This window comes from Platichthys flesus, chromosome 11, assembly GCF_949316205.1.
Source record: "Platichthys flesus chromosome 11, fPlaFle2.1, whole genome shotgun sequence".
NCBI lineage: Eukaryota > Metazoa > Chordata > Actinopteri > Pleuronectiformes > Pleuronectidae > Platichthys > Platichthys flesus.
Window position 1 is genome coordinate 16,294,831 of NC_084955.1, and position 20,668 is coordinate 16,315,498.

Here is a 20,668-nt window from a genome sequence, read left to right on the forward strand (position 1 = left end):
AATATCAAAGTTAAAGCGTCAAAAATCTCTGTCAGAGATTCATCTGAAGGTTTTTTGGTTTGTTCCTGCTGTTGCTGGAACAAACAGTTGCAACACACGAGATGGGAGTGGACTGCCGCTGCGTTTAAAGTCCTTTCCCCCCCGATGAGTTATACGCTGACTTCCTCCTTCGCGACGGAGAAAAGAATGAAAACATGGGCTTCGGAAATGTATACATGAAGGTCAGAATCAAAGCCAGTTCATAACAACATGCCTCCGCAGTGACAAACATGTCATCAGAAGGGATCATAAACCATGAAATAGGAGCATTAGCTCTATTATCCAGGAAATTGCCTTTCTGGCTTCACAAGAGGCTCAACATTACAGCCTATATAAATGGAAATGTACTTATAGCTAATTTGGACATAGACTTCTATATTTAAAGCACAAAACAAACATCGCAACCCCCCCCCCCCCCCCCTCTCTCTGTATTCAGCCCCCGGTCCTGTGTCTGGTGAAAATAAATACAGTAAGCACTTTAAGGTCTGTGTATTGGTGTTCAGGGTCTATTAATACCGGGAGTCCATTGGGTATCTGAGTCTTATCAGGCGGCCTGTAGATAAAAAACTCAGCTCAATATTCGACGAGGTTACTCAGATTACAATGGCCTCTTACACCACAAGGTCATTTCCAGTCCCCGTAGTCTCCTTATCTCCGTACTCCTGTGTATTACACTCAAGTGTGTGTTCCACAAATAAAGCTATTTGTGTGAGTGTGTTGTCACTCTCAACAGTTAAATTATGACCGACTCAGTGTTTTAAAGCAAAAGAATTTATTTTGACGTGCCACGTAAAAAGAAAAGGCTCAGATTGCGGCTGGCTCTTCACAGAAGAAGCTAGATTTTTCACGGAAATGTGAAACGCGTCACACAAACACACATAAAGAAATCAACATCATAATCCTAAAAGTACATGATTGTAAAACTCTACATCGTTCAAATTAAACATTTTTCAGACATCCGTTCTCTGAACCCATTTTGGAAAAAAACATGAAACAACGGCACGACTGGTGCGATGAGGAAAAAAAAATATATTAAGTGCTAACAATGTAGTATTTTTCTTAGAATAAACTATATAATTAATCTAAAGATCTTCTGATCTCAAATCACAAAAATATTGTGGGGAAATAATTATTTTACCGTATATACTGTATATATATAGATATAGATATAAAGCTCCATTTAATTTCATTAAGGAAATCCACTGATTTATTTTCTTCAATTACAATCTTAAAATTAAGTAAATTAATATTGAATTAATTATAATATTTCCTCGATCAATGACAGTCAATTAGAGCCATTTCTTAATAAAAAACTAAATGGCAGTCCAAATTAAATAAATTCCATTGTTAAATCCTTTCACTTGGGAAAATACATTGTAGCAAAGCATATTGACAGGAATCCAGTAAATCCATTTTACCCAGAATATAAATCATTGTCTGTGTCGGTAAAAAAGCAATTATTTCCACATGTTTAAGTTCAAATATCAGATCTTACTAAATCACTGACTTGTACAGTTAATACATCTTATTGTGCAGAATATATTAACTATACAGCAAAAGCTAACAAAGAATCCTGTGAAAACAATAAACAACGTAAGGAACAAAATGCTTGTGTGTACATCTACACATATGGTTGTCCTCCTCAGTGGTCTGCAGTGTGTTCAGTGAAGATCAACATGCTGATGCTCTCTCCGTTTACCCATAACCCCCTCTGTTCTGGAACAGACAGAGGGCTGGGGAGGCAGAACAACAGGGGGTCCAGTCAGAGAGGAACAATCTTAGTCCCAGGTGCCATTATTACCGTATACCACCACGATCTAGTGTCCAGTTTCTGGGTTCAGGGCCAACCCAGTCCAACTCCAGTTAAACCAGTCTGATCCCAGTAGGGGGCGCAGGAGCTTTTCCTGACTTTTCCAGAATATTCCCCATTTCTTCTTAAAAAGCCTTTTCCAAGAAATCTAATTAGATTTAAAAACACATTTAACATTCTCAGATGTAAACTAGGCAGTTTTAAAACAAGTGAATTATCTGCGTCTGCCCAAATCCAGCATAACGAGAAAGAAAAGAAAGTCGCCAGCTGACTGATCGACCTCCAACCTGAGCCACTCAGTGCAATAGATTGTGTTTATTTGGCCAATTCTCAACTGGAGACTGGTCTAGAAAAAACAAACAAAAAAAGCAAATAAAAGAAACTAAGTACAAAAGGAAAAACAGGATAAGAAACAGAAATGAAAAAGTGAGAGAACTTTGTTGAAACACATCCGGACAGACTCATTGTTCTTCTGGCAGAGGCAGACTGGGATATGAGTCTCATGAGTAGGCCAAAGCCCTGTGTATATTATTCTGAGCTGCTACTTACACAACAAGTGACAGGAGGAAAAAACAAGAAATGAATCACAGTGATTCGGTAAATCAGTCCCTGAGTCACCGTGGCCCCCGTTTCCGAAGAGAAATCCCCAACATGATTCTTCCTGGAATATCACAGGTCAAACACTCACAAGGTAATGTTGGTCATTTGCAATAGCTTAGTGTAGATTGCATTGTGTCGTTCGCTGTCTGAGCGCAGATTGCATTGTGTACTTGATCGTCTGAGTAGGGACCCCTGATCCTTACGGGGAGCAGGGGGCGAGGTCGGTGGCGAGGACGGATGAGGGGGTCAGGTGGTCAGCAGGTGAAGGCTGAGGATGAGGAGGAGTGGAGCTGTCCGCAGTGAGGAAGCACTACTGTGAGGTGCGGTTACTGAAAGAGAGATGGAAACTTGCATGAGAACGTGCGTGTGATATACAGCGTTTGATATAAAGTGACTGGACATGAGTTTCTTCTGATCTGTGGCTGTTTTCCAAATTAAGAGCATCTTATTTTTGAAATCTTCAATAGTCTGGGGAAGGATCTTCATTTTCTAACTTGCCCCGGCCTGCGCAGAGACCTGACCTCAATCCTATCCGTCGCACTGACAGCGCTCCAGATCTTATTGCCCGACATCTGTGGCCGACCACAGTGATGTGTCTTGTGGCTGAATGGGATCAAAGATCTCCGCAGCCAGGGTCTAAATTACTGTAGAACAACTTCCCAGCAGAGAGGAGGTTGTTATTGCAGTGCATTAATGCTCATGGTTTTGGTCAGATGAGTTCAAGAAGCACATGTGGGCGTAATGAGTGGCTGTGCACATTCTGTTTGGGAAGTTTTTCCCGTTTAAACCTATTTCTGTTACTTGATTAGGCAACATTTGCTTTATACATGTTTGTGTTTCTTCTTTAGGCATATTATGTGCCACAATCCGGCCCTTGCTGTAATTAAATCAAGCACATTTGAACTTCAGAGAAAAAGACGAGAGACCCAGATGAGACTCGATAAAGCGGTTTATCGTTTAAAGCTTCCGAAACTCAAGAATAAAATTGGATTTAAAATGCTGCATCTCACCTTGTGTTTGTTTCGAACCCTCTGCTGCTGTAATGAGAGAGAGAGCAGGGGGAGAGAGAGATTCATATAAAGTTGAGGCAAAGAAACAAGTTGCTGATAAGTCATTTCTGCATGCTTAACTTTTTCTATACAGCTTCTTCTTTGTGGAACAAAAAGGAGCAAGAATCAGACAAATGACCAGGGGAAGGTATTTACCATTACTCAAAGCCTAACACCCTGAAAAATGAGTCCTGACTGGCTGTGCAATCCTAAATATGTCCCCCATGCAAATTCTCTTAAAGGTCGGATAAAAAAAGAGCTCGAGAAGCAAGGCAACAGGAAAATATAGTGTGATGCAAATGAGAGAGGGAGCAAGAGTGATCGAGATTATAAAGAGCGGATATAGGAAATGAAAAAGAAAAGGGCGGGGGGAGAAAAAACAAGAAAATTCAAAATGACAGAGCGAAACCAAGAAGTGGACAGAAGATGAAAGGAAGAGTGGTGGAGACTCAAGTGAGAAAAGTACGGCGAAGAAAAAAGAAGGTTGGAAAGATTGAAACAAGGTCAGACAGAGAGAGCGAGAGGAGGGAGGGAGGGAGGGAGGGAGGGAGAGAAGGAGACAGGATAGGAGGGGGGGGGGTTGTTTGTGTCTGGGCGTCACTTTCTCAGCAGGGGGCTGGACTAAAAGGAAATAATGGGGGACGGATGGAGGAATGGTGGGACGGAGGAGTGGGAGAGCTGGAGGGGAAAATGCAGGTATAGTGAGGCTGAAAGAGAGGAAACGCTTAAATCTCCTCAGAAAGGAGAGGCGGCGTGGAGCGTCCGTGAGAGAGGACAGGGGGGGTCAGGAAACACGGATGAGGCTGCACAATCACAGCTGTTATTATATCGATCTACAGCCCCGAGCCCACCTCACACAGACACACAAACACGCACCTACACACACACACACACAAACGTCGGAGAAAACTACCACCTCTCCGCGTCCCAAAGCGATTGACTGAGATTACGTGAGAGGAAATGGGACGCTCTATCTCATCTGTTACAGTAGAGCCGCGCAGAGACAGAGGGTTTATGAAATGGAGGCTTGGCAGAGGAGCCCAGCGTTTGTCTCTGTAATATCTGTCTTGTAGCTACAGGTCCCTGCAGCAACACGTCGCTCCCACAGACATGAGCCACTAAATTACTCCCAGGTTTTGTACAGCTAACGACCATCGAGGGGTTAACGAAGCATTAAATAGCATGCTGCGTCTGGGCCCCTCGCTGGGCCACAGTGTGTGTGTGTCTGTGTGTGTGTCTGAGGGTTTGTGTGCGTGTTTGTGGGGGGAAAAATAAATCAAAGCAAACAGAAAAGATAATACCGAAACACTTCCTGTGTAATAGAGCGGCTGCTGTACTTGCATAAAATTAAACAAAATGATGTCAATGAGGTTAAATTTTAAGAATATATGTATTTCTGATATCAAGATGTATCTTAATGCAATTTAATCACCAAATTAAATAAAATGTCTTTTAATTTCAAATTGTGTTGATAAAGCGGTAACATAGAAAGTGTCAAATCTTTACTTTTTTGCACAAAATATTTTAAAAAATTAATAAAACTTCAAATAACGAATATAAATATAACATTTATAAGTTCGAACTTTACGTTTTGGTGATCTGAGATATTTTGGATGAGCCAACGATTATGTATAAAAAAAAAAAGCTTGTATAAAAGACAATCAAAGATATATTTTTAATATCAGACTTATATTTAAGCCGAGGGGAAGCTATAGTGTGCGCTGTCACTTAGCGTGTGTGTGTGTGTGGGTAACACAGCAAGTTTTCAAATGGCGAACGCGCTCATGAAAAATGCCTCGTGTTTACCCGGCTGTGTGTGATATGTGTGTTTTGATCCGGCTTTGATCTCATCATTTGTGCAAAAATCGGAGGACGCCCATTTGTGTCAACGTCTTAATTTTGGACATGGCGAGCTCCACCACAAAATGGCGTCCGCGGTGGCGTGACAGTGAGAGCAGTGCCTTTTTCTGCACTGCAGTCAGAAACATGCAGCCTGTGTAACTGTACATGCACAACTATGGCTAAGTGTGTATGTGTGTGCGCGCGCTTGTGTGTGTGTGTGTGTGTGTGTATCTCCAGTCAGCAGAACGCCCCACTGCAGAGACAGACACTGTTCCACCATTCCACCTCTCCTCACACGCCGCCATTTTACACACACAGGAGCTAATGCTAACCCAGCTTGACTGCTAACCAGACTAAAAGAGAAACATTTGCAAAAAGAGAAGAAACACAAAATAACACAGCGAGTCGGCAAAAGCGGCGAAAGTCCAATTTTTATAGAGTTCTTGGTCTTAGAGAGCTTGGCTGGGCAGACTGTGCGCGTTCATGTGTGTGTTTAAGTTGATGTGTGTGTGTGTGTGTGTGTCAGGTTCAGAGGGTACAAAGGTATTTGGGCGAGAGTGGAGGGGGTGAAGGAGGGCAGAGAGGGAAGTCTAAAAAAACAGCGAGAGGAAAAAGGAGACACAAAGTGGGGAAAACGGTGAAGCTCTACAAACTTAAATGAGAGCAATGGACGAGTCACAGCGGGGGAACGAGAAGAAAAAAAACGAGAAGAGAGATGGAGGGGAAAAAGGGAATCAATTAGAGGGAGGAGAGTTGGTCCATAATGGTTTCTCGCAGTGGGACGGCAGCAAAAGGGAAAGACAGAGTGACAAGGAGAACAGGGGGATACACAACAGGAGGAGTTTTGGGGAGAAGTTGCAGTGAAAAGAAGGAAGAAAAACAACAAAAAAAAAGAAGGTAAGTGTGGAGTAAGAGGCGAAGCGAGCAGGTCAAAGACGCAATAGAGGGGCTGCAGGGTGCCGGAGATTTCACATGGCAGCACTCTGCCGATTCAGAGGCTTGTTTCCTGACGCAACACAGGCTCCAGCACCTTTCAGCGAAGCCTCGCTCTCTGGCGTGATTCATGACAGCGTGGAGTTCAAACAAACATCACATCCTCGCTCACATCGCTGTTCTGAAAAAACCCAACGAAAAAGAAAAGAAACGGCTTCACAGTACTCCAAGCAAAAGCCACGATGGAAAGAATAAAAAAACAAGGAACATCACACACACACACACACACACACACACACACACACACACACACACACACACACACACACACACACACACACACACACACACACACACACACACACACACACACACACACACACACACACACACACACACACACACACACACACACACACACACACACACACACACACACACACAATGTCATTAGGAGCCTCCTGTGTCACTGCAACTGTCCTGCCTGGTGTGTCGTGTTCTTGTGTTAAATTAAGGCGATAAACACACACGTTCACACACTGGAGAGGAAGCAGAGGGACCGGAGAGAGGTAGCCGACCTTGGAGCAATGACAGTGTACCTGACGGGCCCTTGCACTGTCACCAGTCTGTCCTTCAGACCAGTGTGAAGCAGGTATGTGTGTGTCTGCACCCAGTGGTAATTAATTTAAACACCCACACCAGGGCATCCCCAAGTGGAACTACTTTTTAGTTTGGGTAGAAAAGAAGGGAGGGAGGTGCACGTTTTGAAGTTCAGATAAGAGACGAGATATAGCTGAAGGACGAGAGCCGCTGCCTTCCCCTCCCTCTCTCTCTCACACACACAAACACACACACAGACACAGACACACACAGACAGACACACACTGGATGTACAGGCACGGTGCGTCCTGCCTGCCATGCTGCCTGTCAGATAAAAGGGAACCTGAGCAGGAAGGAACCAGGGGGTATGTGAGGTGTTACCACAGGGAACAACACAACAACAGCTGTGGGGAAACTGCCACTAATGGACAGTCAAAGAGTGAGAGAGAGAGAGAGAGAGAGAGAGAGAGAGACCCTCCAACTCTCCTTCATCACCTCCCTCATCCATCTCGGTCGCTCCCCCCTCTCCAGCTGCGCGTGTTCTCGTCCCAACGCACTCGCCGCTGCAGCGTGTACCCGACAGAGATGGAGCGCAGAAACAGGGACGGCTCGGGAGAGTCGGTGAATAGCTGTAAAACAGATATGGGGGAAGGTGATGGGGGGGGGGTTGGGGCGGAGTCAAATGGGGGGGGGGGGGGGGGGCTGGGCGGCGAGGAAGTGTATGAGACTCGCCATGGATGGTGCCTAGATTAGTTTTGCTCCGGTAGCGAAAGATCATAAAAACTGAGGAAGGGAGGTTAGAGCTGAGGAGACAGAGAGAAGGGGAGGATTAGTGCCACTTCAGGAATGACAAGAATGGAGAGAAAGAACAGGAGGCTGGAGCAGTGGGGGGGACGACAGACAGACAGACGGGGGAGGACGAGGAAAGGGAGAACCCCAAATTTAGTCGGGATTAGTTTTGGTGAAGGGACAGGATGAGAGGAAGAGAGAAAAAGGAAAACAGTGGATAGAAGTCTGAGCGTCTTTGTAGGTAGAAGACTGTTTTTAATGTAAAAGGGTGTCAGCTTTAAAGTCAAGTGTGTGTATGTGTGTGTGTGTGTGTGTGTGTGTGTCTCAGCATACATAATCCACGCGATATCAAATATTTTGATTCATTCCTGCTCAGATGCGCTGATGTGGGAATTCTGTCAGAAGGTCAAGACCACATTAGCATTTTCACACTGCACAACTATCTGTGGTATTTCTAATTAATGACAGCAGGATAATTAACATATTAAAAAAAAAAGTCATCAGCCTTCACTCTGGTAATAACTGAGCAAATTACTCCTCGTCTCGCACTGCAACCGGGATGGCATTTACAAATCCACAGGAGACGGATCTGGCTTTTTTTTTTATTCCAGGTTTATAATATTTTCTTTTCCTTGATGCCAAACTGAATCACAGTTAATCAAGGTGGCGGGATTGGGAGGAATTTGCTATTGAAGGCGTGTGGGAACGTAGTGGTAACTTCTTGTACACACACACACACGTAGGGACACACAACCAAAGTGTGTTAGTTCAGAATGTGGCAGCACGACAAGCACCCTGCAGATAGCACTGGGATGGGAACTGGGACAGACGTCTCGGAAATCACACACACACCAACTTGAACAAATCAAACTGCCAGAGGACACACGCAAAGAACCATAGACTCATGCAGGAGGTCCACAGACACAAGACTCATCATAGGAATGCTCACTCACACTCACACACACACGCACATGCACACACACTAACAACTGTACAGGGATTCCCACAGTGACTGGGCAACATTCCCAACCGGAACAGGCAGCTCACTGGACTGGAAGACTAACGTTACTCCAGGCGGGCTCTGGATTATATCAACTCTGGGAATTCCACCCAGGGAGATGGAGAGTGGGAGAATGTGGGGGACAAGGAGGTAAAAAAAAGAGAGAAGAAGAGGGTTGCACTTTACATTTTTTTTATCTGATTAGGCTAAAAAAGCCAAAATGGAGAGATGAGTGCTGTTTTTAAAAGACTCATCCCCCCGGGTGATGTCGATGCAAAAAACATGGAGCATTAGAGCCTCAGAATTTGTGAGAAGGAGAGAAGGGTAACGCGATAAGTTGCGGTTTATGCACGATGCTGGACCGTCCTGATAGCAGAGATCTGAGCTGCTGAGAGTTTCTTGGTGCACAGAGGAGAAGCATGAAAGGAGGAGCAGATGAAAAGAGGAGTGTACTCACTGGGCTCACAACACACAGTGACACGCAACTTCATACATGGCAGAAGAGGCCCTTCATCTGTGGGTAGAGCTGGAAAGAACAAAAAAGGAGAAAAGGTGTAGATAAGCAACTTGAAGCCAATAACATATACTCAAAAAGTGTTAAATAAAAGATATGTGCTGGATGGAGTGCTTCCATCAAATCTCTACTTGTGATAAATTGTGATTATGAGCCCAACAGCGAGGTTGTTTTCCTGGTTTCACAACATCAATACCTCATGATACCAGGATAAAGAATCACATCACCTCGCTGTGTCACGGAGACTTGACACACATCTCTATGCAGCTAAATAAAAACAATAAAACACACAATTGAGAGTGAAGCCATGAAAGCAGGCGACAGCTCCGATATCAGTTCTGAACACGGCTCACATGGGAAAACATCCACTACATTACCTGTCCGTTCAGCATTGCTTTTACAAAACAGATCTGTCTGGAAAGTGCATTTAAAAAGGGGCTTTATATTTGAATAACTCACAAACAGCTGCTAACTCAACAGGGACCCGGTGCACAAGCTGAGCCTACGATGGCAAACAGTCTGTCTCACTTCTGGTTATCAATTCTAGAGGTGGGACTACGGCATTAGTCAATATTAACGGTTTAGATCAACACACGCACACACATGCACAGAACTCATGGGTCATGGCGACTCATATGAGGTCACAATGACCTTTACCTTTGACCCCTGAGACAAAATCTTTCAGGGCATTGAACAACTTCCCAAATTTGAAATTATTCCAAAAATGCAGACTTCAGATAACATGTTCAAGAGGCCTAAAACCCATTTTGTGAGACGACCTTGAACTTGACCTTTTACCACCCAAATCGAATTAGTTCATTGGTGAATCTTAGGTGAATATTTGTGCAAAATTTGAAAGGGTTTTCTCATGACACGTTCACAAGGTTAAAAAAGGGTTTTCACGAGGACACCATCACCTCGAGTTTATCCTGGAGTCAAACTGAACCTTTGTACCAAGTTTGAAGGAATTCCCTTTGGGCATTCTTGAAATATCAGGTCCACAGGAGTGGGACAGACCGACAGAGAGACAAGCCTCAGGGGCATTAAACATTCTCATTACTTTAAGGAGAAGTTTAATATATTGTATTTAGGAAACTAACACTGCAGAAGAATGAAGAACTACAGTATGCAGAACAATATCACAGCAGAAAGGAAATTAAAAATGTATTGAAAACACCCAGACTCTTGTTCACTCATTCAGTAACCACTCCCAGTATAATCGACAATTAGTAGTTTACGGTACATTGAGCGGATAATTAAGATTTCAAACACTGAGCTTATTAATCACTGTCATTTCCTGTCATCACTGACAAGTGTATTGTCATTGGAGTCTTTGGCAGATATCCGTTTTGTTCCATTGTGGCACTTTGAGGGCACTAGTGGATTATTAACTCAGAATTCAGACTTTCACACAGGGATGGATTCAGCAGTTTTTCTTTCAGAGTTGTAAGAGTGCAGCAGGACTCAGAGCACAGAACCCTGCACCCCCGCTGCTGCACAAAGAGCTGTTCACCTGTTCATCCACAGGTTGGTGAAGAAACTCAGTACGCAGAAGTCTGAAGTAGAGAAGTTGCCGTTGTTGGGCCGTTGTCATTATCGAAAATGTCACTGCACTCTGATCACCTTTGTGATTCAGCATTAGCCTTGAAGAAAATACTGTTGTCTTCATCAGGTTTGAGTGTGTCCTGGATACTTGAGTTTGTTGTGTGCCCCTGTAAATCTGCTTTCATTGTGGTTTGGAACATTGGACTAGTTATTTGCATCATTTTAAAATGCTAAAACTAAAAGGTTTTGGTGCTTTGAACTCTTTGGTTCAGCAGCTGACTGTCAGAGGATGTTAAGGTGTTTCCTGTTTGCGGGGATCCAGACATGCAGATCCACTGGGCAGCGGGTCAGCGACCGACAGACCCAGTGGCTTGTCAGTGTCATAGTCTGTGGGAGCCAGTGAGAGGAGCTGAGCCCGGCTCAGACTGAGCCAACTAATGCCATTAGTGTTTCTAATACTATTGTACTGTTCTCCCAGGCTAATGCCCTTATAGTGTCTCCAGTGCTGCAGGCCCATTCAGCTCACAGAGCCCAGAGCCAGACATTTGGACCAACTTTACGCCTTATCTTTGATGTGGACAAAACACACACAATCGCTCTGAGCCTGATGCGGCCCGACCAGGGGGGGGGGGCACCCATTGTTGCTTCTCTGTGAACTGGCCTGAGCAACCACAATAGGCCAGTGTGTGTGTGTGTGTACATATATGCATGTGTGTGTGTTAGCGTGTGTGTGGAACCACTCTCTCATGCCCTCACAATGCTCCATTGTCCTTCAGAGCGCAACAGTAATTTATGTAAAGATTCTTTCTCTCCTTTAGTCTCATCCATCCCTTTTCTCCGTCGCTTTTGTTGCTCTCCCTTTTCTTCCTCCAGTGTGGATTCCACTCATCTGGCCTCTCTCATCCCTCTCTCCCCCCTCCCCTTCCTGTACTGTCAGACTGTGTCCATCTTTTGCTCTTTCTCTCCCTCTGTCACTCCTCCACGCTTCTCTACCTCTGTCTGCTTCTCTGCCTGCCTCTTTTTTCTCCTTCCCCTTCACTGTCGTCACGTATTGATCTCCATTTCTTCCTACACTTTGCGGCCCCTCTGCCTCTTTGCTGTCACCCTTCCATAGTGCGCATTCACTTGACTCTTTCATTCTCTGCCTTGTTTCATGTCCTCCCCCTCTTGGTTGGACTGACACCAGGAGTTGTAGAAAGTGGAAAAAAGAAAATGTAAACTGATTTTAAAGCCACTAAGCCATCTTCTGTCTCTCTCCCTCCCTTTGCTCCTCCACTGGGTTGAAATAAACGAGTGAGGAGCACAGACGCTGCACTGGAGAAACAGGAGAGCATCACTAAAACTGTGCAAGGGCCTGAAAGGTTTAAGATGTGATTCAATGTGAATTTATGGAAAAGTATTAAATCCATATGCTGCTGTTTCCAAGAACTCAACACTGGCTAAAGACGCTTCACCCCTTAAAAGGACTGGGGCTGCCTGGTCACATGCTTTAACACCGGTGTCTTTGCACAGACTGATGAAGTGAAACATCAAATATTTACACATCTTCTCTCTTTTTGGGTCGTTTTACTCGGCTCTCAGGATATGGAGCCTGGAGCGAATGATCATTGTTTCACTAAAAAATACATTTATCACAAAAACTCTAAAAAACACTTTACAGCCTAGTTGGAATCACACAGGTCTTGTGATCAGGGTTGAGTATTAAACTTCAGTGCTTTTTGAATGTGGACTGTTATGAACTGATAGGATTTGATATAAGTTTAGCTGTTTTAAAAGCTAGATTTTTGTTTAATAAGCCATTAAGGTCATTGATGAATTTTTATTCTCGCCTTTTGCCAAGTTCAACTTTAGACTACATACACATCTAGTACGTGTGGTCTGCTCTGATTGGCTGCTGTCGTCTCGATATTCCGCCTGCTAGAGGAAGTGCTGTGTTGACGAGCCTCTCTAATCACGTCTTTCAAGAGATCACTCATGGTGATTGGAGAATGCAGATTCGGCTCTGATCTGGGGCTTTTGTCAGTGAGTTGCACAGATTCGTTGGTGAGTGGAACATCGGGTAGAGTGAAACTGAAACCATTACGGTATTTGACTGTTGGCTCTTTGGGGTGTCATCTCGAGCTTTAGGAAATTGTAATTGTCAATAAAATTTGGTGCAGCTTGATTGAATTTAGGGGATTTGTGGGCCTTGGCGGAGGTAAATAGTTTTTTTATGATGTATGCATGTATACTCTACTTACAGCTGTAGTAGTAGTGGTGCCCTGGGAGAAACTCAAACCCCAGTGAGAAGGGTGTGAACCTTTGGATCTTCTCAGAGAAGCGCACTGGTCCAAATGGAGCAAAGGGGGTGTTACACTCCCATCTCTTGATCGCCCCTCTGGTCTCCACGCAGCCCTGGAACGTTGCCTCCCCCAACAGGTAGAGGGCCAGAGTCTCTGGCTGCCGGGGGCCCAGGGTTTCTTTGTTGGGGAAGTGGGGGCAGATGATGTCCAGGTAGTCGTTCAGATTCACCTGGATGGACAGATCACCCGTCGTTAACCTGGAATGCAGAATGACAATGTCGTTAATATTTCACGCGGCGATCACATCGAGCGATACGTGACTGAAGGGAAAAGAGAGTTGTTGATTAAGCACAGACAGACAGAGAAGGTAATTCCTTTGCGCCTGGAGGAAGGTGGATAGTTCCAGCAGATTGATCGTTCATCAATATTACATATAACAATTACACAGGGTCATAAAGTGGAGTGCGAGTGTTAAAGGATGTTTTGGGATTTGATGCACAATGATACAGGTTCATTTCATTTTCGGACTGGCAAGGGAGCAGTGTTTAGAGACAGATAGAAATCCTTGTATGCTAATCAAAACATCTGAGGGGAATTCAGTGTAAAATAAAGCCGACTCGCTCCGCTCTTCCCTCTCCCTCTACACATATACACACACATACACACACACACACACACACACACACACAGGCGTGTACGGACTGAAGCGGACGTGCGTGTGCATGCACAACCGTGTCTTCAGTCAAGGTTGACTGGCTTCAGGCATAACAACAACTCTGGACAAGACCGCATCATTAGAACAGAAGGGCTGCATAATGTATGCTCATTTAGACTTCCTGTCAGCAACAGTATAAAGAGTTACCCATGTACAAACTAATATGGAGAAAGGGAGCATGAGAGAAAGACTCAGGGAGGCACATGGAGGACAAAGACAGAGAGGTACGTAGATGGTAAATTGATTATAGCAGCATGACGAGACAAAACGGGGGGGACAAGAAATGAGAGACATTTGTGAGAAATGGACGGAAAAAATGTGAGTGATGGAGCGAAGTGAGACGAGGCCCAGAGAAAGACAGAGAGAGACTGATGAACAGAGAGTTGTTAAAGAAGAAAGGTAGAATAAAGAAAGTCAGAGGAGGAGATACGCTGCATGAACAGGTGGAAAAAAAGTATAAAAGTGAAAGTGAAGTGTTTTAATTAGCGACCCCGGAGAGTCTGAGTGAGAGACACAGAGAGGGCAACAACGGCGTGGACGAGGAGAGGAAGCCGACGTTAATTGGTCTCTCCTTGACATTGGAGCGCAGGAGAGAAGAATGAGGGGCCGAATGTGGCTTGGGCAGAAGGTGCTGGTCTGTCACTGGGAGTCTTTATGGAGGGGTGACAGAGCGGAGGAGAGAGGAAGAGAGTGCTGGGAACCATTGGAGGGGAACACAGGAGGGAAAAGGGCCGTGGAATGGGGAGGAGGCGGCAGTGGCAGTGGCAGTGGCTGGCAAACGAGTCTGGAGTTAAGTAGGCGGACAGCGACGAGACCAAAAGGATCAAGGAGTGGAAGAATTGAGTGAAAAAGGAGGAGACAGAAGAGATGAAAACCGAAATGAAAGAGATAGACGTGACGGGAGCCGTGAGATGCTCCAGCGGAGGGTTTCAAAGATGGATGGAGCAATGAGGGGGGTATGACAGGAGACGGTCGGAAGAGGAGGGGGGGGGGGGGGGGGGGGGGGCTGGATGGTGCAACAAAATAACAACTAAAACTGAAATAGAAATCCATGTTAACGCTGAACCTGTGATGTCGTCTATTTCTTCAGAATAAGAAGAAACAGTGAGTCGTGTGGGAGACCCGGGAGGCCGGTATCCCCAGAGCTGCTTCCTGCTCAATAGCTAGCGTGCAAAATTGGTGATCTATCAACCGGACGGAACACAATCGATCAGGGTCCCTTGCTCTGGACACACACCCACACACGCGCACACACACTCCTGTGATCAATATCCCCCCCCAGCGAATGTGTGTGTGGCCACGTACGATACCTCTATTACCTGTGTGCACTAATTACAGCCAAACAGAGACACTAAACTGTTGGTCTAGAGAACACAATAGCACATGAGCCAGTGTAACCATCTGCACGCACACACACACACACACACACACGCACGGGCAATACACAAGCGGAAATGTTTTCGTAGCTGCACCAGCTGTGTGTAGGTGTATGTGCGTGTACGTGCATGTATGTAATAACAGGCGTGTGCTGTGTCAACATGCTGCACCCCTGCTACACATGTCATTCACCTCCATCTTCTTCTTCACTGCTAAGGTCGTGTTTCCAACCCCCAACCCCCCAATCTGCATTCCTCCTCCCTCCCTCCTTCCTTCTCCTCCCCACTTTCTGTGACACAAACTCATCCCCCCATCCGTTTCTTCTGACGCTGCATCCCGTCTGTGCTCTCCCTCCTATTTCTGACTCCACCAACCCCTCTTTCTCCCACAAGCCTCCAACATCGGCCCGCGCCATATGCACGCCAGCAATTACAGAGACGCCGTGCCCCAGTGATGTCAAACTGTCAGCCCCCCCCCCCCCCCTCCTCCTCTCCTCTTCCTCCCTTTCCCTCTCTCTGGCCCTGGTACAGGCTTGGGTATACGCCCTAATTACACTCCCCCTTCTTGCCAGCCACCGTGCAGCCGAGTGGTGACAGCACCGGGGCATCGTGGGAGCACCGAGGAGCTGTGAGTGTCAAAGAACACAGCGCTGGTGCAGCCAGCCATCAGTGGGAGAATCCTCTGGACGCAGAGGTGAGGACTGGTTTGGTCCAGTGCCGCAAAAGAGGGGGAGAGGGCAACGACGCAGAGCAACACACACACACAGGCAAATTCATGTGTAGTTTAAGCATGTGCAGGCATGAATACACACAAACACATGATGTTCACACACACCAGGACATGAAAGTACTTGAGGAGAATAAAACATGCTCCTTCTGCCAGAGGGTGATCAGTGACACCCTTCTGAGTTCTGGTGCAAGAGCTGGGTTGATAAAGAAAACTCGGACTGAGGAGCCGAATCAAAACTAACACGCTGGGCTCTTCAGTGGGAAACTTGAAAAGGCCAGAGTTTACCCCCTTCTATAATCACAGGAGATCACATTCAAAATTCAAAAAAAGTGAACACAGCCGATACCCTCCCCATGTGTGTCCATGTAAATGCACATGCATACAGAAGACTATTTAAGTGGGTGTGCACTGTTATAATGAAATTCAGGGGCTCGACTGTGGCAGAGACCTTTGATCCTTTAATATGAGAGAATAATTAAAGGAGCAACAATCCCACAACACGGCCTCGGGAATACAGAACAGATTCTCCTTCACGCACGGCAGCTGCGTACTACGCATACTGAACACGCTGGGGCCCTCAACGCACACACAAACACTGGAGATAAAATATTCTACTACAATGAAAATGCTAACAACATGCTTACACTGTGCCGGGCATCCCCAATGAATTCGGAACATGTACATTGAGGGCAGAGCGGTTTCGAATATACACGTTCCTGCCTGTGATGGTGTGTTAACCAGCCCACATTAAAAGGCTCCTACTTCCTCGTAGCAACGACAGGAGGCCGAACGGCTCGGTGGAGTCCCAGTTTGTCCGTGGTCGATCCCAGCATGGTGACCACTAACTCTGGTCACCATGGTGACTGGGCACAGCACGCTGTGGTCGCTCTGCCTTGGCAGGGCATAGCATGACACAGCTTCAGCCTCTATGGGCTGTAGTAACACAGGAGGATGTTAAGGGCTATATAAGATGATGATTGTGTGAATTAATTTTTTGCTTATTTCAGTTTTTTCAGGACATTGACAGATAAGAACATTTACAGAAAGTCGTTAATCTCAATGAAAAAAAGTGTCAAGTTTAACAAAGACAAACCTCAGTACTCAGGGCGTCACGATAGTGTTTGTTTAATCCAGTCACCTCAAAAATCTGTTTATGTAAAAATTATTTCTGAAATCAATAGATTCAAGTCAGAGAGGTGAAGTCAATGCAACTTCATAACATTGAAGAAATGCACAATGCTTTAACCCCAGAGAGGGATTTTTCTCAGGTACAGAGGTGATATTTACTATTTCTGAATTTAACGATAATCAGTAGCGCACGTATCTCCTGCAAGGCAGCACAGACCTCTTCAATTTAATCAGGCTGCACCAAACACACACACACACACACACACAGATTCTTTTTTAGGAAAAACATCCAAAATGCTAGTTACCCTAACCCTAACCCAAAATACCCTGGAACTGCTCCTTTATCCATTTGTGCACCAAAGATGTTATGGTTTCTTTCTCGGGCCATGTCCCATCCTTCCACCATGTTTCATAGAAATGCATAATCTGAAAAGTAGTTCTTGAGTGATACAGTTTATGGCGTTAACAAATTGTTAAAAGGATCATTTTACAAATAACTGAACAATTTTGGGATTCTGCACCAAAAACAACAAATACAAAAACGTCTCACATCAGAGCACACCTACAGATTTAAAAAAAACAAAAGTGTTTTAAAACAGTGGTTAGACAGAAAGGAAAACTGATCTGAGCAGATGAATAGAACCAGACTTGTTTAAAGGGCAGCAGCGTAGAGTGAAGAATAACTGATGGGAAAGTACGAGAGGAGTTCCTGACAGAGAGACCTGAAGACGGGGCAGGAGAAAATAAGGAAGAAGGCAGAAAACTACAGCGAGTCAAGTCATTGTTTCCTCGAGCTCTGCAGTGACCCCCTCCTGCTCCTCACGTTAGAGGAAAACAGGAAAATGAATTATACAACAAAAGGAAATGGACTTCAGGTACTCATTACCACTGGAACTTGCAAGGCTCAAACCTCTCTGTTCTCCAGTTCCTCTAGGATCTTTCTGGATGTAAATACAGAGCAGGTTCAGGATAACACCCCCCCCCCCCCCCCCATCTCCCCTACATTCGCTGTGCCCCACTCCACGCCCACACAGAGCCACGCTGTGTCCAGAGCCCAAACACCAGTGTTGTGTCTAACCTGGCGCTTACTCCCCTCGGCGCGCACAAACAAGGACCTCACCCCCCACCTCTGACCATCTGGGGCCCCCCCAAACACCTCACATGCCCAGCTGGCACGGGAACCCCTTTACCAAAAGCCTCCCCTCTCCCCTCTCCTCGAACCCCACTCTCTCAAGACTCTGCAGATACACCGTCTCTTTGTGTAATCAAACTGTGATCAACGGCTCCTTCTCAGGGAGGAGCGAGCAACTTAAAGGGGGCAAGCTGTTGCTCCTATCTGCTCTTTCCTGCCTTGGTATGTCTGTGTGAGTGTGTTTGAGTGTGTGTGAGTGTGTGTGAGTGTATGTCGGCTTCATTCAAGGTCAGCAGGAAGTGAACCTCTACCCTACATCAGACCATATCCTTCTTTTCAAGGACTCCTTCTCACCAAACGTGGATGTTACGTGAACTTCCTACTCTTCCCCCCTCTTCCATCTCCACATAAGAGTTTTTTTTGGTTTATACAAGTCCTGAGCTCGCCCATTATATTAATATGCATCAGGGTCTTAGTGGCTTACCGTCCCTGCTACGCAATTTCCTGGAGAAAAGCCTTTGCCATCGGACAAATCAAAAGTTCCTGCCCACATACGGAAAGAGGATGCACGAGTGCACAGGTCTACACAATGCAATGCATCGCACAGCTTGAATTCTGTGGATATTTATTTAGCTGTGGGTGTGTGTAACTGAGATGAAGTGATTGGTTGCAGCCTTCTTGCCCTGCAGGCTCCATTAAATGACCAGAAGGCACAGGGCGTACACACCACTCAACCCCTGATTCAAAGTGTGTGAATCAGCAGGTCGCCTCACAGACCCCTACTCCCCATCAATTTAAATAAAGATAACACACAGACAAACACACACACACACACAGAGACAAACACACACACACACCTGCTGCTTCAGGCCCTAAAGGAACCAAAACCTCAGGTGAAGACAGACCCTATTTTCTGCCTGTTATGTCCTCCGTTAGAGTGTGTGTGTGTGTGTGTGTGTGTGTGTGTGTGTGTGTTTGTTTCCGTTCTGTGGGACTCAGCAGCACAACAGGATGTACAGCTAAGGCCGCCAGAGCTGAGGGAAATTGCATGATTCTGGAGCACAGGACCGATCCGTATGGAAACGAATCTATCGGAGCCGTTTTGATATGGCTGCAGGTCTGTGGAAACCATCTTCCCCCTCTGTGGCGGAGCTCTGTCATGCATCGCAGCAGCTCTCCATGTGTGGTCCGGTCTGATCCTAAAATAAGCTTTCCAGTGACTACGAAATCACTGTCCAAAACAGAAGTGGACGAGAGTCATTTGGATTTTTCGCCGTTTGGCCGAAAAACACTGCATGTTGCCTAGCTGCGCCCACCAGCACGGCGCCGACTGTAAGTGTTGCCCTGATTTGACTCCCTCACCTGCTCAGCATGGAGGTGGCCATGCTTGTGTGGGAAGTGCGAGAGGCGAGAGGACACAAGAAGTAGGAGACGAAGAGTTTCTGCTCTCACGCTGAGAGGAGTGACGGGGAAAGTGTGCGGCAAAAGAAATGAGCCTGGGCGAGAGAACGCGGTGTGCCTACGCTGAAGGGGCGTGCGAGGGGGTAAATAAGGTCAGACGTGCCGTTGCCAGCACGACAACCAATCCAGTGCTGGGATTGGTGCCAAGCCAACACCCCACCCCACCCAACCATCCTTCACTACGGTCGTCTTTTTTTCCCCTCGCATCCTTCTCTCGGACAGCCTAAAAACCTCAGAGTAATGATTGCTCTCCATGTTCCTGCAGTCTAAATGGAGCTGCAGTGTAACTACAGGGCTGATTTGTGCAGGTGCCAGGCTCCGATGCATAAACCTGAATAAAGCTGCAGTGCCTCACTCGCTGCGACGCTGACAGGACGGACGGAGCGGGGAGGAAGACAGCTGTGATGGGTGGACACCGAAAGCAATGATTCAAACTACTGATGAAATCCATCAAAGTGTATTGCAACGAAGTGGCAGTTGGGCTTATTTACTGTGTCAACATCATTCGTCTCATGTTTGTGGACTAACTTTGCTGCTGGGAGCCTCCATCTTTGCAGTGAACACAGATTAATGTTAACTTTACACATAATGAGGGTTGTATTGGGAGCAGGCCAATTGCACAGGTGGCATAAGGTTAAGAGGGGACTGGGACAAATATTCTATTTTAAAAAGTACAAAAAAACTGATACACTCTCTTTAAAAAACCTCTTTAACATCTTTAACATTCAGATTTCCAGCTTTATTGATATCTGATCGACCAAAGCAGTTTGAATATTTCACCTTGAGCTCTGGGAAACATTTTCACAATTTCCTGACTTTTTAAACACAAACTGATTCATTAAACCAGGTTGATTTATAGAATACATATAATAATAATCTGCTGCAATCTCATGTTGTCTGGTTTCAACTTCTACGTATGCTGTCATTACCTGAAAGCTTTTGTTTCGCCTTCAAATCAATCAAAACATCTTATGTAAATATATGTTTTACGTAAAAATGACCAATTCAGAGATGTCAACCGCAAAACTGGATTTGTCACAGGACGCATATGGTTGGTGTCCTCTTCTACATCACACCATAAATTACTATACCTAATAACGCATTTTTAGTTTTATTATAAAAT

General features: G+C 45.5%; 1 protein-coding gene across 2 annotated transcripts in view; it reads right to left on the reverse strand.

The window, feature by feature from the left end:
- Nucleotides 1-794: 794 nt before the first annotated feature.
- Nucleotides 795-20,668, reverse strand: part of si:dkey-246i14.3 (ephrin A4) — a 32,188-nt gene continuing 12,314 nt past the window's right edge. Inside the window, exons 2-5 of one of the 2 annotated variants that reach the window (XM_062400307.1) lie at nucleotides 12,962-13,260; nucleotides 9,120-9,188; nucleotides 3,460-3,483; nucleotides 795-2,778 (exon numbers count right to left, since the gene is read on the reverse strand). In XM_062400307.1, coding sequence (XP_062256291.1) covers nucleotides 2,696-2,778; nucleotides 3,460-3,483; nucleotides 9,120-9,188; nucleotides 12,962-13,260 — 475 coding nt within the window. In that variant the 3' untranslated portion in view covers nucleotides 795-2,695. Of the gene's footprint in view, nucleotides 2,779-3,459; nucleotides 3,487-9,119; nucleotides 9,189-12,961; nucleotides 13,261-20,668 lie in introns of both variants that reach the window. The other variant, XM_062400306.1, reaches the window with a different exon arrangement.